The sequence below is a fragment of the Oreochromis aureus genome, linkage group 14 (genome assembly GCF_013358895.1).
Source record: "Oreochromis aureus strain Israel breed Guangdong linkage group 14, ZZ_aureus, whole genome shotgun sequence".
NCBI lineage: Eukaryota > Metazoa > Chordata > Actinopteri > Cichliformes > Cichlidae > Oreochromis > Oreochromis aureus.
The window spans coordinates 38095355-38114514 of NC_052955.1; the positions used below are offsets into that span (position 1 = coordinate 38095355).

General features: G+C 39.5%; 1 protein-coding gene across 1 annotated transcript in view; it reads left to right on the plus strand.

Moving 5' to 3' along the window:
• Positions 1 to 19160, plus strand: part of sez6b (seizure related 6 homolog b) — a 173944-nt gene that overhangs the window by 66958 nt on the left and 87826 nt on the right. The window contains exon 4 of the mRNA XM_039622408.1: positions 13059 to 13248. Within this exon, the coding sequence (XP_039478342.1) occupies positions 13059 to 13248 (190 nt within the window). The remainder of the gene's footprint in view (positions 1 to 13058; positions 13249 to 19160) is intronic.

Genomic DNA, 19160 nt, shown 5'->3' on the forward strand with positions numbered 1-19160 from the left:
ACACACATATGGAAAATCATGTAGTTTGACCATAAAATCTCAGAATAATTAGCATTTGAGATTTCTGCAGCAACATCATTAGAGAAAAATGTCTTTCCGTGTCGCTGTGCTTTCATTTGAAAATATAAAATGTTGAAGTTTTCTCTCTGCCAAGGGTCTTGGCATTAGCTCAAATGCAGGCAGGCATCAACTTCTGGTGACTTGCGGGTTCCTGGCTTCAGGAGAGGAGGGGGCCAGGAAAACCCTGACCTACTCTGCTCTCTGATTGGTCAAAGCGGGATCCTTCCTGTCTTCCTTTATTGCTTTTTCTAACTGGCAAAAGCCAGCGCTACCTCTATTTTAAATTGCTTTATTGGTGGATCGGCGAGGAGCACTAGCTCAAGTATCAAACTGTGAATAAAAGAGAATGTCATTTTTGCCCACACTGGCTGATGTGTGAATACGCAATTTCACTTTTCGCGGGGATGCTCGCTCCACTATGGCTGTCTCAAGTTGTGCTGGAGCATGTCTAAGTATGAATTAAAGCCTTCAACTCCTCCCATCCTCACTGCTCTCTGTTGTTACAAAAGCACCAGTTTAATTAAGAATAACCCTTTTATTATGGTTTAACACACACACACAGGTCCCCAAAAATAGCTGTCTAAAAAGGTGTAATTTTTTTCAAAAAAGTAAACTTTTTGCCTTAAAATGAAGACATATGATTATTGATTATTACCCAGTTATGACGTAATTTAATTATAGTCATTAAAATTACGGCTGCCTCTAACTTTTATTACTTCCTCTTGCATAAATAATTTGTAATTTTAATTTTTTGGAAGGTATTGGTCTTAATTGATGGAACCGAAACAAACAAAAAAACTGACCATATTTTAAGAAAATGTGGTCCTGTGTTGGAAGGTTGGAGGCTATCCCAGCTGTCAGTAATTTTATTTAAGTCATGGGGTTTTTAGAGGTTTCTCCACTTTTAGCTCTAACTTCAAGTGGACATTTGACAAACTGCTGTACTCGGGATGCACATTTTCATATCTTCTTTCAGCATCATATGTTGCCACTTTGGTATATTATCTTTTCCTTATTGTTGTCCATGTAACAGTTTGGACCAGGGGTCTCAAACACAAGCCCTGAGGGCTGGAATTGGCCCACCAAAGGTGGCTTTGAAAAATGTGGAGGAGGGCACTTTATTTTCATAGGTTTTACAGCATTTACTATAAAGATCTCCACCGGTGCCACCAAAGTAGTTAAGTAAAGGATAAACAGTAACAATTAAGTCATAGAAAAGTTCCTGTTGTAATATTGAAATTTCAAGGGTTTTTTTCAATGGGTACACAGGGGCAAAAGTGAAATGGTGCAGTGAGCATCAGCACTTTTTCTGTAATTTTGTGCAGACAAATTTCTTATATTTACTACATCAGCATTTATCATGTAGAAAAACTGAGCTGTCTTGTTGAAATTGTGCTTCTTTTTATATAAAATGTGATTAAAAGTGTAAACATAAGTGTAAATGTCTTTACAGTGAGAGAAATGGGAGTCTCACTGGTTTAGCCCACTTAAGATCACTTAAGATGTAAAATGAGTCCTGGTTTAGACAGTCAGCGAGTAGGAAGAAACAGGATTTTCATCGTGTGTAGCATTTACTGACAGGTTCTGAAACACCTCAGTCTGTGTTGTCGCTCCCTGCTGTGACCCACTTCTCCTGCTGGAACAGATGTTCTCTTGACCATCATTTACTCACCTCCCTCTTAATTACTGCTGTTTATTAGTAAACACACACACACATTCAGACACATCAACCTTGTTACAGGAATATATCTGGAATGTTTGGTATCTACATCTCAAGCAGATGCCAGTGAAGTACCTGAATGTATATTTGATTTTTCTTTGTCTGAAATGGAGGGAACCAATTAGACGTAAACTGTCTTTCTTTCTCTTACTCGCCTTATGTTTCACAACAAAAAGAAAAAAAATCAAGTGTCTCCACAGACGACAGAAGATAATATCGTACAAAAACACTTTCTACAAAATTCAAAATGATTTTGAATTGCACTGGATGCTTCTCTTATTTCTCCCAGCCTTCTTCTTTGTGTTACTGTTTTTGTTTTCACTCAGTCTCTCTCCCTCACACACCACACACACTCATATAGACTTTGATCAATTAATCAGCACTATTTCCTAGAGTTCCATCTGTCCCTGTTTTGCTCTCATCTTCCATGCTGTCCCCCAATGTTGTCAACTTATATCTAATGAGCGAGTTTCAGTTGAATTATTCAGCTGTCATTTGTTGCTTTTATAAAGTAAATGGATGTCAGAAAGGCTTTTGTCTTTACACTACAGCACTCACTGCTTTCTATTCTGTGCTGTGTCACTGCATGAGATATGATTTTCCTTTTGTTTTTTAACCAGGAGTTACTTATTCATTATGCATATGTGGAAGTTACTTGTTTAAATTTAGAATATTTCCGTGGAGGACTTTTTATTATAATATGCTTTGTGGTAGTCACAGGAGAAAAAACTGCATTATGAATGTAGACTCATTCAAAGACAGCTGTGTACATTAATTGGCTAGAGCATTGTGTTTACCTGTTTTTTAATGCCACTTTTCCACTAGTACCTGCTTGACTCAACTTGACTCTACTCTGTCGTTTTCCATTACAACTGAGTACCACCTCAGTGCATGTATGGTCTAGGGCTGCAGCTCCATTATTTTAGAAATTGAGTAATTTATTGATTTTTCCATCAATGAATTGAATAATTTGATAAGAAATGCGCTTGTCTTATTATATCTTTCTTATAAATGATATAATTTTCATTTAACTTGAAGAAGAACATGAAACAATTCCATAACTCCTAAAAAAACTTGCTTTAACAATATATTACTATACAAAACAATACTTACACTCAGAACCACCATGGAATTCACAATTTTTTTTTGTTTTTAATTTGGAAAGTGTCTTTTATTTTGTGAGCAAATGTCCAAAGACATCCTCAGACTGTGACCTGATGCCATTAATGTTGCCAGCCAAATGGAAAAAAAAGTTCTTCACAGTCATCAGAAGACTGAAATAAAAACTGAGCAGTATTATGGAGGAAGAGCAAGGAAGAACCTTGGATTGGATCACTGGAGCTAATCTGACTTGTAATAGGGCTATGCTATTGAGAATTGAGGAAAATGCACTATTAAACCAATTAACAAACTTACTTAGGTTATTTACTTAAATTCAAGGCAACAGCAACTGTAAATCTGTGTCAGTGGTTCTGTCCACCAGTTCAGAAGTTTTGGCGTGAGATATGTGAAGACTTATCAAAGTGTCTGAAATGCAACATTCCAGCCTCCCCTTTAGTATGCTTGCTGAGCAACTTGGATGAGGTCACTGCAGAAATAAACACAGCCCACATTGTTTTTACATCCCTATGCATTGCCAAGAAAACGGTCCTCCTTAACTGGAAAAATAAAAATAATCTTAATTCTAATCAATATAAAAACCATCTAATAGATCACATTAGTCTTGATACAGCCTCTGCCACCACATTTGATCAATCCCTTTGGGCTCCTTTGATCGGCTTCATCACCTAGTGGGGGTGGGGGGTCATGGTTTGGTCCTGCCTTCGCTATTGTGGTTGATATGGGGGTAGGGACGGCCTTAGGGCGTCTGGGGAGTAGGGATGTTTTCCCTGGAGGGCCTAACCCGGGGGATGTGGCCACGACCTGGTTAGGGGCTCTGATGGCTCCTAGATGGTGTTATCCTTGTGGCTGTGTACAGCAGAGATGGGGGAGGGTCTGTACTGGCGGACGTTGGTTACTGGCCTGGTGGCCTGGTTGCCCCCGGGTGGGTCCGGGACGGGCGTGGAGGCTTGGGGGTCTGGGGGTGCTCCGCCCCCGGTCTGGGGTGCTGGCAGGGCCTTGGGGGCTTGGGTCCTGGCTGTTGTGTCGCCGGGGCTGTGGGCGGGTGGGTGCAGGGGCTCAGCCCCAGTGCAGGGGACCTCTGGTGCATCAGCCCAACTGGGGGACTCTCTAACTGGTGGGGAGGCTGTTATATCTTTGCAGGTGGTCTCCTCTCTACAGGAGCTCACTTTGCAGGTGGGGGAGAGATATAGGAGAGGTAGAGAATGAACTCAACCTGGGTGTCTATTGTCTTGTGTAGTTTGGGAGATGATTGGATGATGGGGTGGGTGCAGTTTTCTCTGCGGTGGAGTCGGGTGGGCTGCCCCGGACTCTGCGAGGCTGGGCGGTGCTGCTGCTGTGGGCCCCGATCCGGATGGGCCTGGGCCCCTGCCCTGGTGGGTTCCAGAGTTGGGGTGCTTACTGGGGTCAGCGGGGAGCTGGCCCCAGGGAGGGCCACTGCCCCTCCCTTTCTTCCCTCCCATCCTCAGCTGCCTCCCTCTTCCCGCTCTACCACACCCACCCACACACACAGGGCTTGGGGTGCAGATGTGTCACCAGGGTGCAGGGAGGCACTCCCCCCCTCTGTCCCCTTCTGGCCACCTGTGCCTCAATTTTATTCTGCAACCTAGACATCCACATTACTCACACTCTCACATAACACATACATATAGGGCCTTGGGGTGGGCACGTTTACAGCATCCAGAGGATGGTCGGTGTATTCCAACCCACCTCTGGCGCTGGTGCCCTACCCTCAATTTTAATGCATATAGACACTGAGGGTTTTCGGGAGGAGCCGTGCTGCTCTCTGGCAGGAAGCACCATGCCCTCCTGTGTTTTAAATGCACTTTAGAACAGCACACAGCAACACTACATATGAGCGGGCGGAGGGAGGTTTGGGGTCTTCACTCACCCGGTTCTGTTAGCCGTCAGGGCTGGGGGCTGGGAGGAGGTGCTGGCCGTCAGATTGGGGTCTGGGATGCGGGGCCTCCCTGCTACTGCAGATGGGGGGGCGGTCCGCTTGCCTCCACCCCAGAGAGAAGGGTTACACCTCCTGGGTCTAGGTGCGGCTTGCCCCTCTGGGGGCGGGGGTACCTGGACCTGGGATACAGAGTATGTTTGGGGAGTGTGATTGTCTGTGCAGTGTCTATTTGTGTCTGTCTACATGTTGGGTAAGTGCCGAGTATTTGGTTGTGTATATGGGGGTGGGAATGCACGTTTGAGTCTGTGTGCGTCTGTTTGTCTGTGTCTATATGTCAGGTTGGGCCTTAGACTCTACCTCTCTGGGAACATCTCAGGCCCTCCAAAATGCGGAGGCCTATCTCCCCTCACCACACTCCCTGCCGGTGGCTGATGCCCTCAGACGTTGGTGTGCTGGTGGTTCTTGTCGACTGGGGCTGGGCACTCATGTATGTACCGGCTCACTCCTGGTGGCCGATTGGCGGGGCCTGGCACCTGTGGCCCGGCTGGGCCCCTTCCGGGGGGTGGGGTGCCCTCAGGCCTCTGGCCTCTGGGCCTGAAGCTCGGTCCTCTCTGGCGCAGCCGGCTGCCGGCAGAGCCCGCGGGCACGCCACTGCAACCCCCTCCGGCCTCTGCTCTGTGGCTGCTGGGTGACATCTCGTTTGGGGGTCTACTCAGCTCTTCCCAGGAGGGTGGCACGGTTCCCCCCCTTTGGTGGTCCTCCTTGGGTCCTCATACTCTGGGGCCTCTGGATGTCTGGGGCCTGGATCTCCTCCTAGTTTATTGTGATGGTGCTGTATTTATTATGTAGCTGTTTTTTTGTTGTTTGTTTGTTTGTTTGTTTGTTGTCTCTTCTGTTTTTTCTCTCCATACAGGTGATCCAGGTGTTTTGTTTGTTTTCTTTCTTTCTTCTCCCCTTTCTCGCCATCTCTTCTCCCCTCAATTTTTCTTTCTCTCCCTCTCTTTCTTTCATTCTTTCTCCCTGTCCTATCTCCCAGTCATGTCTGTCCCGACTGTAACAACTGAAAATAAAATAAATACATAATTATAATAAAGGTCAATCAAATGGACCAATATGGCAAGGCCATGATGATCCAGTTGGTAAAGTAAATCCGCTTGGCATCTCTCTTGGCCTTAAGACAACAATTCTGATGGCTAAAGATCCAAACGGGACAGGGGGAAAAAAAAAAAAAAAAAATCTGTGTCAGTAACTATACATTTGGATTCAGAGATGGGGATTTTATATATAGGTAGAGATTAAAAAGCAGATCTACCATCATGTATGGGACCATTAACATATTGCACTAAATTAAATGAGCCTGCTGAGCCTCCAGCGAATGAGGAAGATGGCTGAACAAGCTCTTCAGGTCCTCCAGCTGACGAAACAGGAGGCTGGACCGGGTCTCCTGAGCCTCCACCTCTGCTGGGTCCATGGTGTGACTGGATCATTCTGTCACGCATTAATTCAATTCAATTCAATTCAATTTTATTTATATAGCGCCAAATCACAACAGAAGTCGCCTCAAGGCGACATGTAGAGTGGAAAGAGTGAGACAACCCAAATGCAAGCACTGGAGATAGAATAGAACTTGAACAGAAAGTGAGCCTTTATTAGTGGCGAACCCCCCTGAAAATAATCGATAATACAAACAGGGCTTGAACTAGCAACAACCTAAACTGGGAAAACCTACACCTAGAAATACCTCGAACATGACTCATGGAGGCACAAGGAAGGTTAGCAGGACGATCGGGAAACAAACAGAGGAAGACAAAGGGACTGTTTGACAGATCTTAGATACAGATTTGAAAACAATGTCGTCCATTATGCAGACAAGACCTTGTGCTTTTTCCAGATCTGGGTTCACCACTTATGATTATGTTTGTGAGATAGTTTTGCAGAAACTGGACTTAAGCCAGGACAAATTAGATTATGTCTGCCAATGTTCCCCCAAGTGTTTTATTATCACTGTGCTGTAGGCATAATGTGATTACTTGGTGATGCCCTCTGTTCAGCACACTATTTTCCTGATCCTGTTGTGTCCATGAGTTCATTAACTGTGCTTTATGACTTGTTATACACAGGCATACCTTAGAGGCTATTGAGCTTGTGGAGTCATTGGTGCTGTCTTGAGCTGGATAGGTTCCTTCTATACTTATAGTGCAATGAAGAAGTATTTGTCATACTTGTACTAATATGTTTTAGATAATAAACAAAAGAGAATACTGTATTTAAAGGATGATCTTATTCATAAAGGACAAAAAATCTAAACGTGGCTGGCCCTGTGTGTAAAAATACTCATGCTCTCTAACCTTAATAACTAGATGTTATCAGCATTTGCAGTAAATGTGAATAATTTGATCACATTGCTTTTAAGAAATTTTGGCCCACTATCATTTGCAGAATTGTTTTAATTCAGCCACATTAGATGGTTTTGCAAGCACAAACGACCTGTTTAATGACCGGTCATTTTAAAACATCTAAATTTTATTTAAAGTCCAGACTTTGCTTTTGGACTTGTTAACGTGCTAAATATATATTATACTGTAAGTAGGTCAACATTTTTTAGTGTTGTTCTGTACTTAGAAGTCTTAAGTCCAGTTTTGATGTTCATACTTTGATGTGAACATGCTGACGACTCCTCTGAGTGGATATCTGTGAAAGCTGTGGATTAATCTCTTAGTTAGGCATGAGATGATGTGGTTGATATGATCATTGGAAGACTGCAAAAAGATAGGATAGCTCCTAAAGATATACTTGTGATGAAAAACTGATAAAAGTGACACTTTTTTGTGTCACCATACATGCTTTCACTGAAAGAGACAAGCATTATCACTGAGCTCTACATTGTCCTTTAAACCTTTCCTGTGTTTCTTGCATTTGATTTGTTCCTGAACAATATTCAAAGCAGACATCTGATCAAGTTTCTTCCTATACATGGTGATATTTTAATGTTAATATAATAAAATGTCTGTAACTGTGCAAGATTTGACACAGGCAGCATTTATATAACCAAACTGAAAGTCACTGACAGAGTTTGTCTGATCAACAATCTTCAATTCACTTGTTCACCGGGAAATTAATGATAGTTTAAGTGCAAACAGGCTCTTAAATGTTCCTTTTATAACCTCTCTATCACAAATTTTGAATAGCTTCTAAAATCAAACTAATCTGTGAAGGCTAGCACTTTTGTGCCATAAAGCTTTTTCATAAAAGGACCATTTTGTTATCTGATCTGAAACAGATAAGTTCTCCAGTTTGCTCTGTCACTAGATGACAGTATGCTGTGTGGCAACAATAATGACTCTCCCTCTGAAAAACTGTCCAAAGCCTCTATGCTGCTTTAGAAATTGACCATAATAATAATAATACTAATAATATTAATGAGGAGGAAAGGAACCGATTTTGCAAAGTTTTAGGTACTTGAGTTGAATTTTTATGTGAATAATTGTAAATATATATTACGTAAATAAGCAAATAACTAAAACTTACATTTCATACACTGCTGCAACAGGCAGGATTCGTTTTCACAATCCTCATAGGAAATGAAACTCAAGTAAACTTCAAATTAAAACATAAAACTAAAAAAGATGCATAAATTATTAGGTCTTTACATCACAGAAAGTTCATTTCTACTGCAAAACATGACAGCTTTTAAATTTCTTGTAAAATGTTTTACAGCTTGTTAAATGTTTGTATAATAAATGTAGTCTGCTGAGTGGCGTGACTGACAATTTAAAGCTAGTATTTTAGAAATCCGAAAGTTTATCTTAATAAGGGTGTTGTAATACTTACAATGATTTAATCTGATTAAATTACATGTTGAATTAACACACTGCTAACACATTTAGACAAACAAGCAGGGTGCAATACAAAAAGAGTCACCTCCCATCTTAAGCAGCACCATTAGAAATTCTTTAAGTCTGAAGTGATCTTCTGATCTTTTTTTCACACAGCCCCTTTGCTGTTTTGGAGTGATTGCAACCCACAACTTTGTATCTAAATGTAATTGATAGCTACACAGGTAGCAGTCTTTTGCAGTCTGACCCAAAGTTGAAAACTTAGCATACTTTTGGATTGGACATATGTTAACATTTGTCATGCTGCTTACTAAACTGCAATGAATGTGTATTCTATATTCTGCTTTTTTAAAACTTACATTACATTATATTATTGTTTTTGGTTCACTCTGTGATGTTGTCTAAGCGACTGCAATCATCTCCATTCAGACATAAAATAAAAGGATTTAGTATTGAAGGGTACAGCTATACAAAGTGTTAAACCTCCAGCTCCATCTCTCTAAAAGTCTAATCAAAAAAATAATCAAGTATAAATCTATAAATCTAATTAATATGATAAATGAGAAATGTAGTGTGAGTAATGAAAATTATTTAAATGTCTGAAACACTAGTATGATTCAGCTTCGACCTTGGCAGCTCAGTGTCTCTGTGTGTGAGAGTGGCTACAGGATATATAAAAGATAAGAAATGTGTCTCTGGCCCATCATTATGCATGATTTTGAATAGAAGAAACTATATTAAGTATGTTGTAACTAACAAACACAAAATCATGATTTCAATAATAGTTTATGATGCTAAAGCTAATCATAATATAAAGAAGTGTAAGTTTAAACAATATACTGAATAATAAAAGATAATCTGAGTAACAAGAGTCGGCTGTCCATCTGCATCTAAAGGACAAAAGTCACCCCTTCAAGGATGCCAATGTTCACAGTTTGGACAGACAAGACAGATGGTTTGAAAGAGGAGTGAAAGAAGCCATCTATGTCCACCATCTTTGAACAGAGGCGGTGGCTTACGACACCAACTGTCTGCCATCTATAATCCAGTTTTGAGTTCCCTTCCCAGACGCCTTAACGCCCACTCACGTCCTGGGCCATCTGACCTCAGGAAATCACATGATAGGGTGGGGCTACGTGTCACAATGAGCTCACCCAAAACCTTGGGTGATTGTGACTTACTCCCGTTTTCACACCTTGGCTCGTGTGATTAGATAGAGGATCAACAGGGGATCCATGTCCCTCTTGGGGGACATTCCCACAGGGCTTAAATCTGGGACTCCACCATTTTTCCTTAGAACTGAGTAAGCTTCTCGGATGAGAGGTGAAACGTCATCAAGGAACTTAAAGAAGTCCAGATGCTTTTCTTTCCAAGCTCCTTAGACAATCTGAATAATGAAATTATTCTAATAACAGGCCTCTCACAGCGATTCTGTATTGAATGGCTTGTTTGTGCTAAATGACTTTGGAGGCTGTGTGTGAGCAGGATGGGAGGGGGGGAGTGAGTCAGAGAATCTCTGACTTTGACTTGTTTAATTTTAAAAAGAAGTTATGTTGAGTATATTGTGATTGAAGCACAGAGTGATGAAGAGAAAAATTATTCCTATGTAACTAAGAGATCATGTTGGAATCATAAGTAGTAATGATATTTGTGATACTGAGCTATTGATAAATCCTGCTGAAGTAAAACATATACACTGAATGAGAGGAAAAGGAAAGTATATTCATATGGGACTGAATATTCATATGTGATGCAGTTAATGTTAGATCATGTTAAAGTACAACATAGAAAAGAAGAAAATGCAACCACTGCCCACATAGCAGACAGGTCTGGCCCAGATCTGGTGACAAGCCGGCATTGCTGGCTGACTTCTGGCATGGTAAGTGGTATGTCATCCAGATATGGGCCGGGCCTGGCATAGATGGCACTGTTTATGTGATGGCATGCCACGTCTGGCCCGACGTTTTGGTTTATGTGGCCCAGGCTCATAGAAAACAGGTCTGGCATGGATCCGGCATCAAGCTGGCACTTCTGACTTACTGGTGTCATGGCAGGGTGTATGTCAACCAGATGTGGGCCAGGTCTGGCAATGACGGCACTATTTATGTTCCTATTTTCCTATTTTAGAAGACCCAAATGCCATGCTCCAATACTATACTGCTATGGTAGACAATGTTTCAAATGCAGGTTTGACAGGTTTGTGAGTGTACACTTTATCCAAAACCTAGTGAGGGTTTACACATGTTAACCACTGGGTGGCTGTAGCTCAGGAGGTAGAGCAGGTCACCCACTGATCAGAAGGTTAGTGGTTTGATCCCTGGCTCCTCCAGTCTGCATGTCAAGAGTCTGAATGTGTATAAATGTAGTCAGGAAGCACTCAGTTTAAAGAAAGTGGGTAAGTGTGCCATGTCGTATAGATCACTTTGAGTGATCTACATGACTGGTATTTGTAGATCACAAATACCAGTGGCCTGGTATTTTCCAGGCCACTATAACTTAACCCAGTTAGTTATGCAGAGCACGGATTTGGATGAGAGCTGCTGATAATAGATGTGACTGAGGATTCATGCTTGACTGCAAGGCAGCTCTGGCAAGCATACCTTCAGAGGAGGCAGTATCAACATTCGGAGACTGAAAAGCAGTTAGAGCTGGGCGAGTCTCCTTCCCAGCTCTATCCAAGCTCCGTTTGCTTACTGGGTAATACTCATTGGATCAGAGTCCCAGACTTTTTAAACAGAGATCCGGTTCCAGGCCTTTCTGCATTGGGCATTCCTGGTCGAAACTAACAATGTTCCCCCGTAATTGTTTATTGTTGTTGAAGTCAGGAAACTGCAGAGGAAAGTCCATCACAGTCAACAGTAGGGATGCATCTAGAACTGATGCTTATAGTACCATTCAATACCAAAATTCTGAAAATGCAAGGGTCCTTGTTTGATAATAATGATGATAATTGATTAATTCACAGAAGGCAAAACACAAACAATGTTTTCAGGGGAACAATGCTTCTTCAAGGGAAAAAAATATTTCTTATTTAGTGAAGCAGCTTAAAAACCAACATCCACATTTGTTCAATGAACTCAAAGTGAATGAGATTCATTTTATATTAAAAACATCTGAAGTATTAGTATGTATTATTTTGTTTGTGAAATCTGGCACTACCAATGTGAAATAAACCAATATAACGGTTATTAATAATAAAGATTTAAATTGTCATATTTGAGCTTTTATCTCTCCTTCAAGGCTAATAAATTGGTATGAAGTCAAAGTCATAATAATGCTATAGAGAGCTATTTGAATCTATGTTTGTTACTGCCATTATTTGCCATTATTATCAACATATAGGCAAAAGAAATGGTATATAGAGATTCTAATTATCACAGAGCTGAATGAGCTGCCTAGTTGGTTAGAAATAAGCTCAACTTATTCATGTCCAGTTATTTATAAATCAATAACTGTTATCCATTATCTACTCGTACATAATGTTTGAGTAATCAAAGTAAACTGTCAAGCTACACTAATCTGACTTTTAATGCACTACAAACATCTTAAACTATTAAAGGAACAGAGAAAACAAAATTAGTATATACAAAATGCAATACTATTCCCTTAAACGTATATGCTGCCAAGAGAGTGAACTTCCCTGGTGGAGGTTCATGTTTTATCTAACCGTGTGATTAACATTTTTAGGAAAAACTGAATTCAACTTCACTAGCCATAGCTAGGCCTGATTGCTGGCAGATCTGCTAAAATCCCTTAAAGGGAATCTGTCTGACAAAGTGAAGTAGGTCAATAGATCTCAAAAAGCAACACACCATCCCATGATCTAAAGAAAGAGATAAGAAACTACGTCACTGATAACTATTTACAACTTTATGTATAACTATCTAACTTCCGAGGAGTAGCTGGCCTATCAAAATCACAACAAGAGCGCATCAATGACTAATTCAGGAGGTCATAAAAAAATAGAACAACATCTTAAGAACTGCAGGCCTTACTTGCCTCAATTAGGGTCACTGTTTATGATTGAACAATAAGAAAGAGCCTGGGCAAAAATGGCATCTATGGAAGAGTTCCAAGGCAAAAAAACACTGCTGACCAAAAACAACACAAATTTAACAAGAAAACATATTAAAGATTCTAAAAACTTATAGAAAAATATTCTGCAACTTTTTCTGTGACAAAAGTTGAACTTCTTGGAAAGTTAGCATCCCGTTGCATCTTGAATAAAACATAGCATTTCATTTAAAGAACAAACATACAAACAAACAAAACCATCAAAGATGATGGTATCAGAAACTTAGAAAGTTCTCTCTACAGCCAACGTTCTCTAGGAAAATTAACATCACAGAATGAAACAGAATGTGGATTTTTTTAGTACTATTTTTATGTGCAAACAATATAATCTATACTCTTTTTTTGTCAGGTGATGAATGTGAATCTTTCTGAAGGAGACAAAGTGGTCTTTGAAGATGTTCTAAACAGTGAGAACACAGTCCTGGCCAACGAGTCCATTCTAATGAGGGGTTTGGTAGTAAGAAGTCACAGCAATCAGATCTCCATCCGCTTCCACAGCATCAATCCTCAGGCTGGAGCAGTCCTTGTCAGATATCAAGGTAAGTCTGAATCACTCAACTTGTTCTTCCTCCACGCTGAAAGTTGAAAAACAAAAAAGTAGAAATGAAAGCTTCATGCTTGTTGCAAAGCATGAACAGAGATTCAGGCACAGCATGTAGCAGGTATGAAAATGTTTCTAACTTGTTTTATGACTTCATAATTCCAGAGGATGTGCATCAAACACACACACACACATGTATATACCGTATATATACTTGAACTTTTCATTCATTTTCATTTATGTCTCCCATGGAAATAAACTAACATAACTTAAAAGGACAGCCACTGTAAAGTACAACAGAGTCACTTTTTCAGTTAGCAAAAATCAGTATTTAACGCTCAGTTTTGTAATCTTTTTAACATGAACAAAAATCAAACCCCAACTTTCAAAAAATGTCACACAAAATGTAAAAGTATTATGACAACCGATTGCCTGAATTGCACTGTGTGCTGCTAAATTTAACAGCTTAAGTACATTTCTTCAGTTCAACAGTATTTTCTTGGCTTCCACCAATAACACACTGCACTGTTAATATTCAGGAAATATTCAAATAAATTATTAAAAATACTGAATACTAAAGGCAATCTGAATAGCAGATTTGATTAATTACACTGTAAACTGCTGGAACTCTAAAATTTTAAAATGTATATATACACTAAACCACTGTCCTGGTTCGGTTATTTTTCAGTACCTGCTTGTTTAATACTCATATTCAAAGCAATGACTCAGAAATTTCTCGTTGTCCAGTTATTGAAACAAAAAAATTAAATGAAACAACAAAAAACAAAACAAAATACTGTGCACTGATAAAGGGATCCAGACTCTTCTTGATCACTGTATTTTGCATTATATTTTCATATCTTTAAGTGTCACCCAGTGTAGGAGTTTTGCTAGGGCTTTGTATTATAGCTATGTAAAGCTACGTACTTTACACAGCCTGCATCTGGGGTCTTGCCTTTATCGTGGTGGAAGCAAGACAGCCAAAGTAAGAGGGAATTCATTACAATGTTTTTCGAATGTGAAGCGTTGTTTTGGTCTTCTTTTGCTGCTGGTTCAGTGAATTTTGGTTGGAGTATGACGAAACCTACAGTTTGGGAATCTGTCAGATGTCTTCTTTCAGCACCCAATGTCAAGTGAATGGTGGGATCCTCGCTTTGTATTTACACCATTTTGCAGAATCTGTTGACCTGCTCTTTAATCGTTTGTCATTTTAGCTTTTTGTTGGTTGTTGAAATGGTTTTTAAGTTTTTTATCAGTATGAAGAAAACTTGGGTGATTGTGGCTCAAGAGTTGGCACTTCGTCTTGTAACCGGAAGGTTGCTGGTTCGAGCTCCGGCTCGGACAGTCTTGGTCGTTGTGTCCTTGGGGAAGACACTTCACCTACTGGTGATTGCCAGAGGGGCCGATTGCACGATATGGCAGCCTCGCTTCTGTCAGTCTGCCCCAGGGCAGCTGTGGCTACAACTGTAGCTTGCCTCCACCAGTGTGTGAATGAATACTGGAATTGTAAAGCGCTTTGGGTGCCTAGAAAAGTGCTATATAAATGCAATCCATTATTATTTTTTTATTATTAAACTGCAGTTAAAATTCAAAAACTTATGCTTGTGCTTGTCTTGATGCATGCTCAATCATCCAAGTAAGGAAATCCGAAAAAGTTAATTCTGTTCATGTTGACGTAGCATTTTCAGTGGCAAAAACGTTTCATCACTTATCCAAGTTAGTTCTTGAGTTTAGCTGAATGCAGGTTTACCCAACCTTATAAACAGTACATTTGCAAAAGGACCGAAAATAGCACTACTGGTGAACAATAGGCTGTGAGGTCGGTTTCTTGGTCATTAATATGCAAATTGTGATGACCATTGATCAACAACCACTGGTCAAAGACCATCAGGCCAGGACTCCGCAGTCTATTTAGTGGCCACTCTTTCAGTGATGAGGATGTACACATCCTGGACAGGGACTAATAAACATTAGCATCTCAAAATGGGACTTGGGTGAGATGTTATCAGTTTCATTCTGTAGTAGCATCAGTCAACATGAGCAAGAGATTCACAGTCTATGAGGCTATTCAAAAATTTGGTCATGAGAGTGATTTGAACTAAGCAAAACTGAGGAGGATACGTCTGTGGAAGAGGATGATTTCAAATCCACTTTGATAGCGTGAAGCGTTACCCCCCAGCCTAGGTGAAATCAAAGTGCAACACAAACATGTCTTCCCTGTTCCCTGCTCTCAAGGAAAGTGCTACTAAATATACTTCCGGTAGAAAAATTTAAATGTGGAATGAAAGGATTGTCTTGGCATCAGCAAACAGTAGAAACTATACAGCTGAAGAAACAAAAAAAAAAAAGAAAATAGTTTCCAAAACTAAAAATGAACAACTGCAAAGACAACATGCTTCTAATGATGACCTAACTTGATAAATTGAAGCCCTGGCTTCTTACTAAAAACAGGACATGTTTTTAGTAAAAGTAGACCACAGTGATGTGTTGCTTGAACACTTGTAAATACTGTTTAAAGTGTGCTGATGCTCTTTTGGTGTTTTTGTCTCTGTTTGCATGTCTGGAGTTTCAGGAGGAGATTGATTTTAAAAGTGTGAATCAAGACTAAACAACTCGAAAACTCCGCTCAAATACTGATAGTCCTCTCCCTCCACTCATGTTTCCTGGTTTATCAAATTCTCTCTTTTTCTCTGAGGCATTCCATTCTTTGCTTTTCTATGCATCTTTGCTCAGTTAGATCAGCAAAGAAAGCTTGAGCTTACTGGTCCATATAGCTCTTCCCAATCCTGTTGAATTGACAGAAATATACCTTAGTAAAACATACTATTTGCAGGTTCTTTGAAAATTTTGAAACCCGACTGGAGGATGTAATTATAAAGCTAGATGATGTTGTTTGGAAGGTTTAAAGAAAAGCTTTAATTTTAGTGTTAATTTAGAGTGTATACACTATTTTTTTCCACCACTGAGCTAAAACGTTTCACAGAAAAACTCAATTTTGTGCTTTCCATTCAAATGGTTCCCTCCCTGGCCTGAGTGTTCATCAGTAATACTGAAAAAGAGGCTATTGATCAATAAATTAAATGTTTTTGGACTGCAGTAGCTCAAGTGATGAGGGAGACCATGTTTTGACTCAGATAGGATTCATCAGATTGAGTTGCTGGGCCCACTCATTGTTCCCAGGCAGAGAAAGGATTGGACAGTCCACACAGCGCTGGAAGAGGATGACTAACATTCACTGTGAATGTGTGACTGTGTCATGGTTGAACATGCAAGTGCTCATGTAATTTTCTTATATTTGATGTTATAGATAAAACATCTTCTTAGAAGTTCTAAACATACTTTGAGATCATATTAAGTATTACACAGCCTAAAGGAAGACAGGCTGTACAATGAATTTTTTGTACAACTCTTTCCCTTGAGGCAGCTGTTGTTGTTATTTGGCGCTATATAAATAGAATTCAGTTGGACTTAATTCCCATGCCAAAATCACTTGTATGTGATCACATGAATATCTATAAACTAATATCATATGCATTAAAGTACAGCTTTGTTTTTGCCTGAATAACTGCAGCTTTATTTGCACCACATAACTGTGAAAGTCACTTTTTAATATAAAGAATATAGATTGATTGAGGATTTTCAATCTCACCCATGTGATCTAGTTAAATCTTCTCCCATGTTAACACTGCACAGTGTTTTTCTCTCCAGAGTTGTCTGTACCACTTCCATTTAGACTTCAAATTTCATAGCCTTGTCCCATCCAGCATGACAGGAGTTATGACATTGTGTGAAATTGAATCTCATTATGGAAGGATATTTCCCACCCACAGTGCCTTGTCCTGTACAAGCCTGTCACGCCCATTTATTTTCAGTGAGCTCTGATGAGTGAGCCATAAATGAATCCCCCTTGTAAGTTTCTTCATTGATGTCCACGCACAGAATAAGATGTATCTATTTTTCATCACTTCATGTAAAATGCAAGACTGCTAATAGACCATTAATCTCTGTTAGCAAAAGGAGATTTCATGGTGCTATAAATATAGAACATCTGCAGGGCTGTCAAGAGCAGGACAGTAAACTGAAGGTGTGCAACCTTATTTAACAGACTGGGTCTGGAAACTAGGGCAGTGTCTGCCATAGCAACCCTTACATTTACGCCGTTTTAATTGGTGCTTTCAAATGCTGGACGTATGTACTGTATACTTAACATGAAAATACACTAGCATGTAGTCTGACTGCACTTCTGCAAAGGCCAAAGGGTTTATTAAGGTGTTAAGTGACCTAGTAGTACTTTTTAATTATAAATTTAGGGGACTCTAGGATGACACATTTTTGAAAAACAATAATTAAAATTAAATCAGGAGGCACTGATATCTTGTCATTTTGTCCTAAACTCTAATATCATTCCTGCCTTTGTAAATTTCCACAGTTTTCAGTTCTAATTAATAAATAAATGTCTATTTCATAACATTTTCCAAAATTGCCAAAAGAAATTCAGTAATATATGTCTGAATAGAGTGCATGCACTGAAAAAAATAATCAGTGGGATAAACATAAAAAAATTATTGTAATCGGTTGCACGAAATTAAGTTATGTTTGGTTAACCTTAGTTTTTTATGTTATACCTGCACACATTTTTCTGGTAACATGAACATGACTTTTTTATGTTGTTGTTATGTTTTTCATTCCGGTCAAATATTTATAGAAATCACTTGTTTATCAGACATGAACTTTTTGTGTTAATTGTATTGGACTACTATGTGTTATATTGACAAGATTATTTTATAGTACGCTTATTTTATTTTATAACAAATTTCTAATATATAATCTATAATCTAATATATAATTGAGTGTTCAATAAATAAAACTAAATTAAGGCTGATCTTACTGTATGTACTGTACACTCTCTTCAATCAAAGAAAAAAGCAAAACATTTTTGAACAATGACCTGTATTTTTGAAAATACTACACAGTTGTAACAATGGACTTTCAATTCAGGCTTCCAAAATATACATGAGTCATATTTGTACAATGCATCTCTTGAAAAACATTCCACAACATTCCTCAAAGTTATCTGCTGTAACCTGGATTCAACATTGTGGGGCCTTATGACATCACGCTTATGTAAAAAATAGTTTTTTAAATGTAAGAGCCATAAGGTAATATGGCAACAGGGGTGTAATTATTAAAATGACACAGAGAAGAGACTTAAAATAACATTATAACCCACAGGCACAAAACCAAGAGACCTAAACTGATTAGTATTGGCTTGCTTCTATCACTAAACATCACAATCACTAATACTAGACCATGCAATCTGTTTGTAGTGGTGCACCTTGGGAAAAAAATTGCAAACTGGTGAAATTGGTGCAAGGCACCATTTCCATTGAAAAAATGGACATTCAAAGTTTGAATTTTTTTTTCAAAAGAGCCATGGCTTGAAAAGTGAACACTGAACACTGCAGTAATAAAGGCCCCAAGTTGAAAAGTGCCAGAAAAATAAGTTTCACTATGTACTGCAACTTTACCAGTGCTGGCTTAAAAGAAAGGATGGTACATATTCGAAGAGGTAAACATGTTGTTCCCACATCATAACTGGAAAACTGTTCAATCGTACAGTCTGGTCCTGAAAATCTGGGCCTTCTTTGAAAGGCTGTTCCTTTTGAGCTCCATAACCAGTTTCTATAATACCTCGAAGGTATACTTTTCCAGTGGGTAGGTGAGGTTCAAAGTGTACATTAGTCCAAACAGCATTGCAGCTGCTAGGGTATAGTTATCCAAATCCTGCCAGACTCTCTGGCCTTCAAGGACTATCCCGATGTCCTCAGGGCTGCCATTGGCATCTCTTGACTTTATGATGTAAATTCCCATGGTTGTTTCCTTATTAGATCGTTGGATAATGGCTTCATC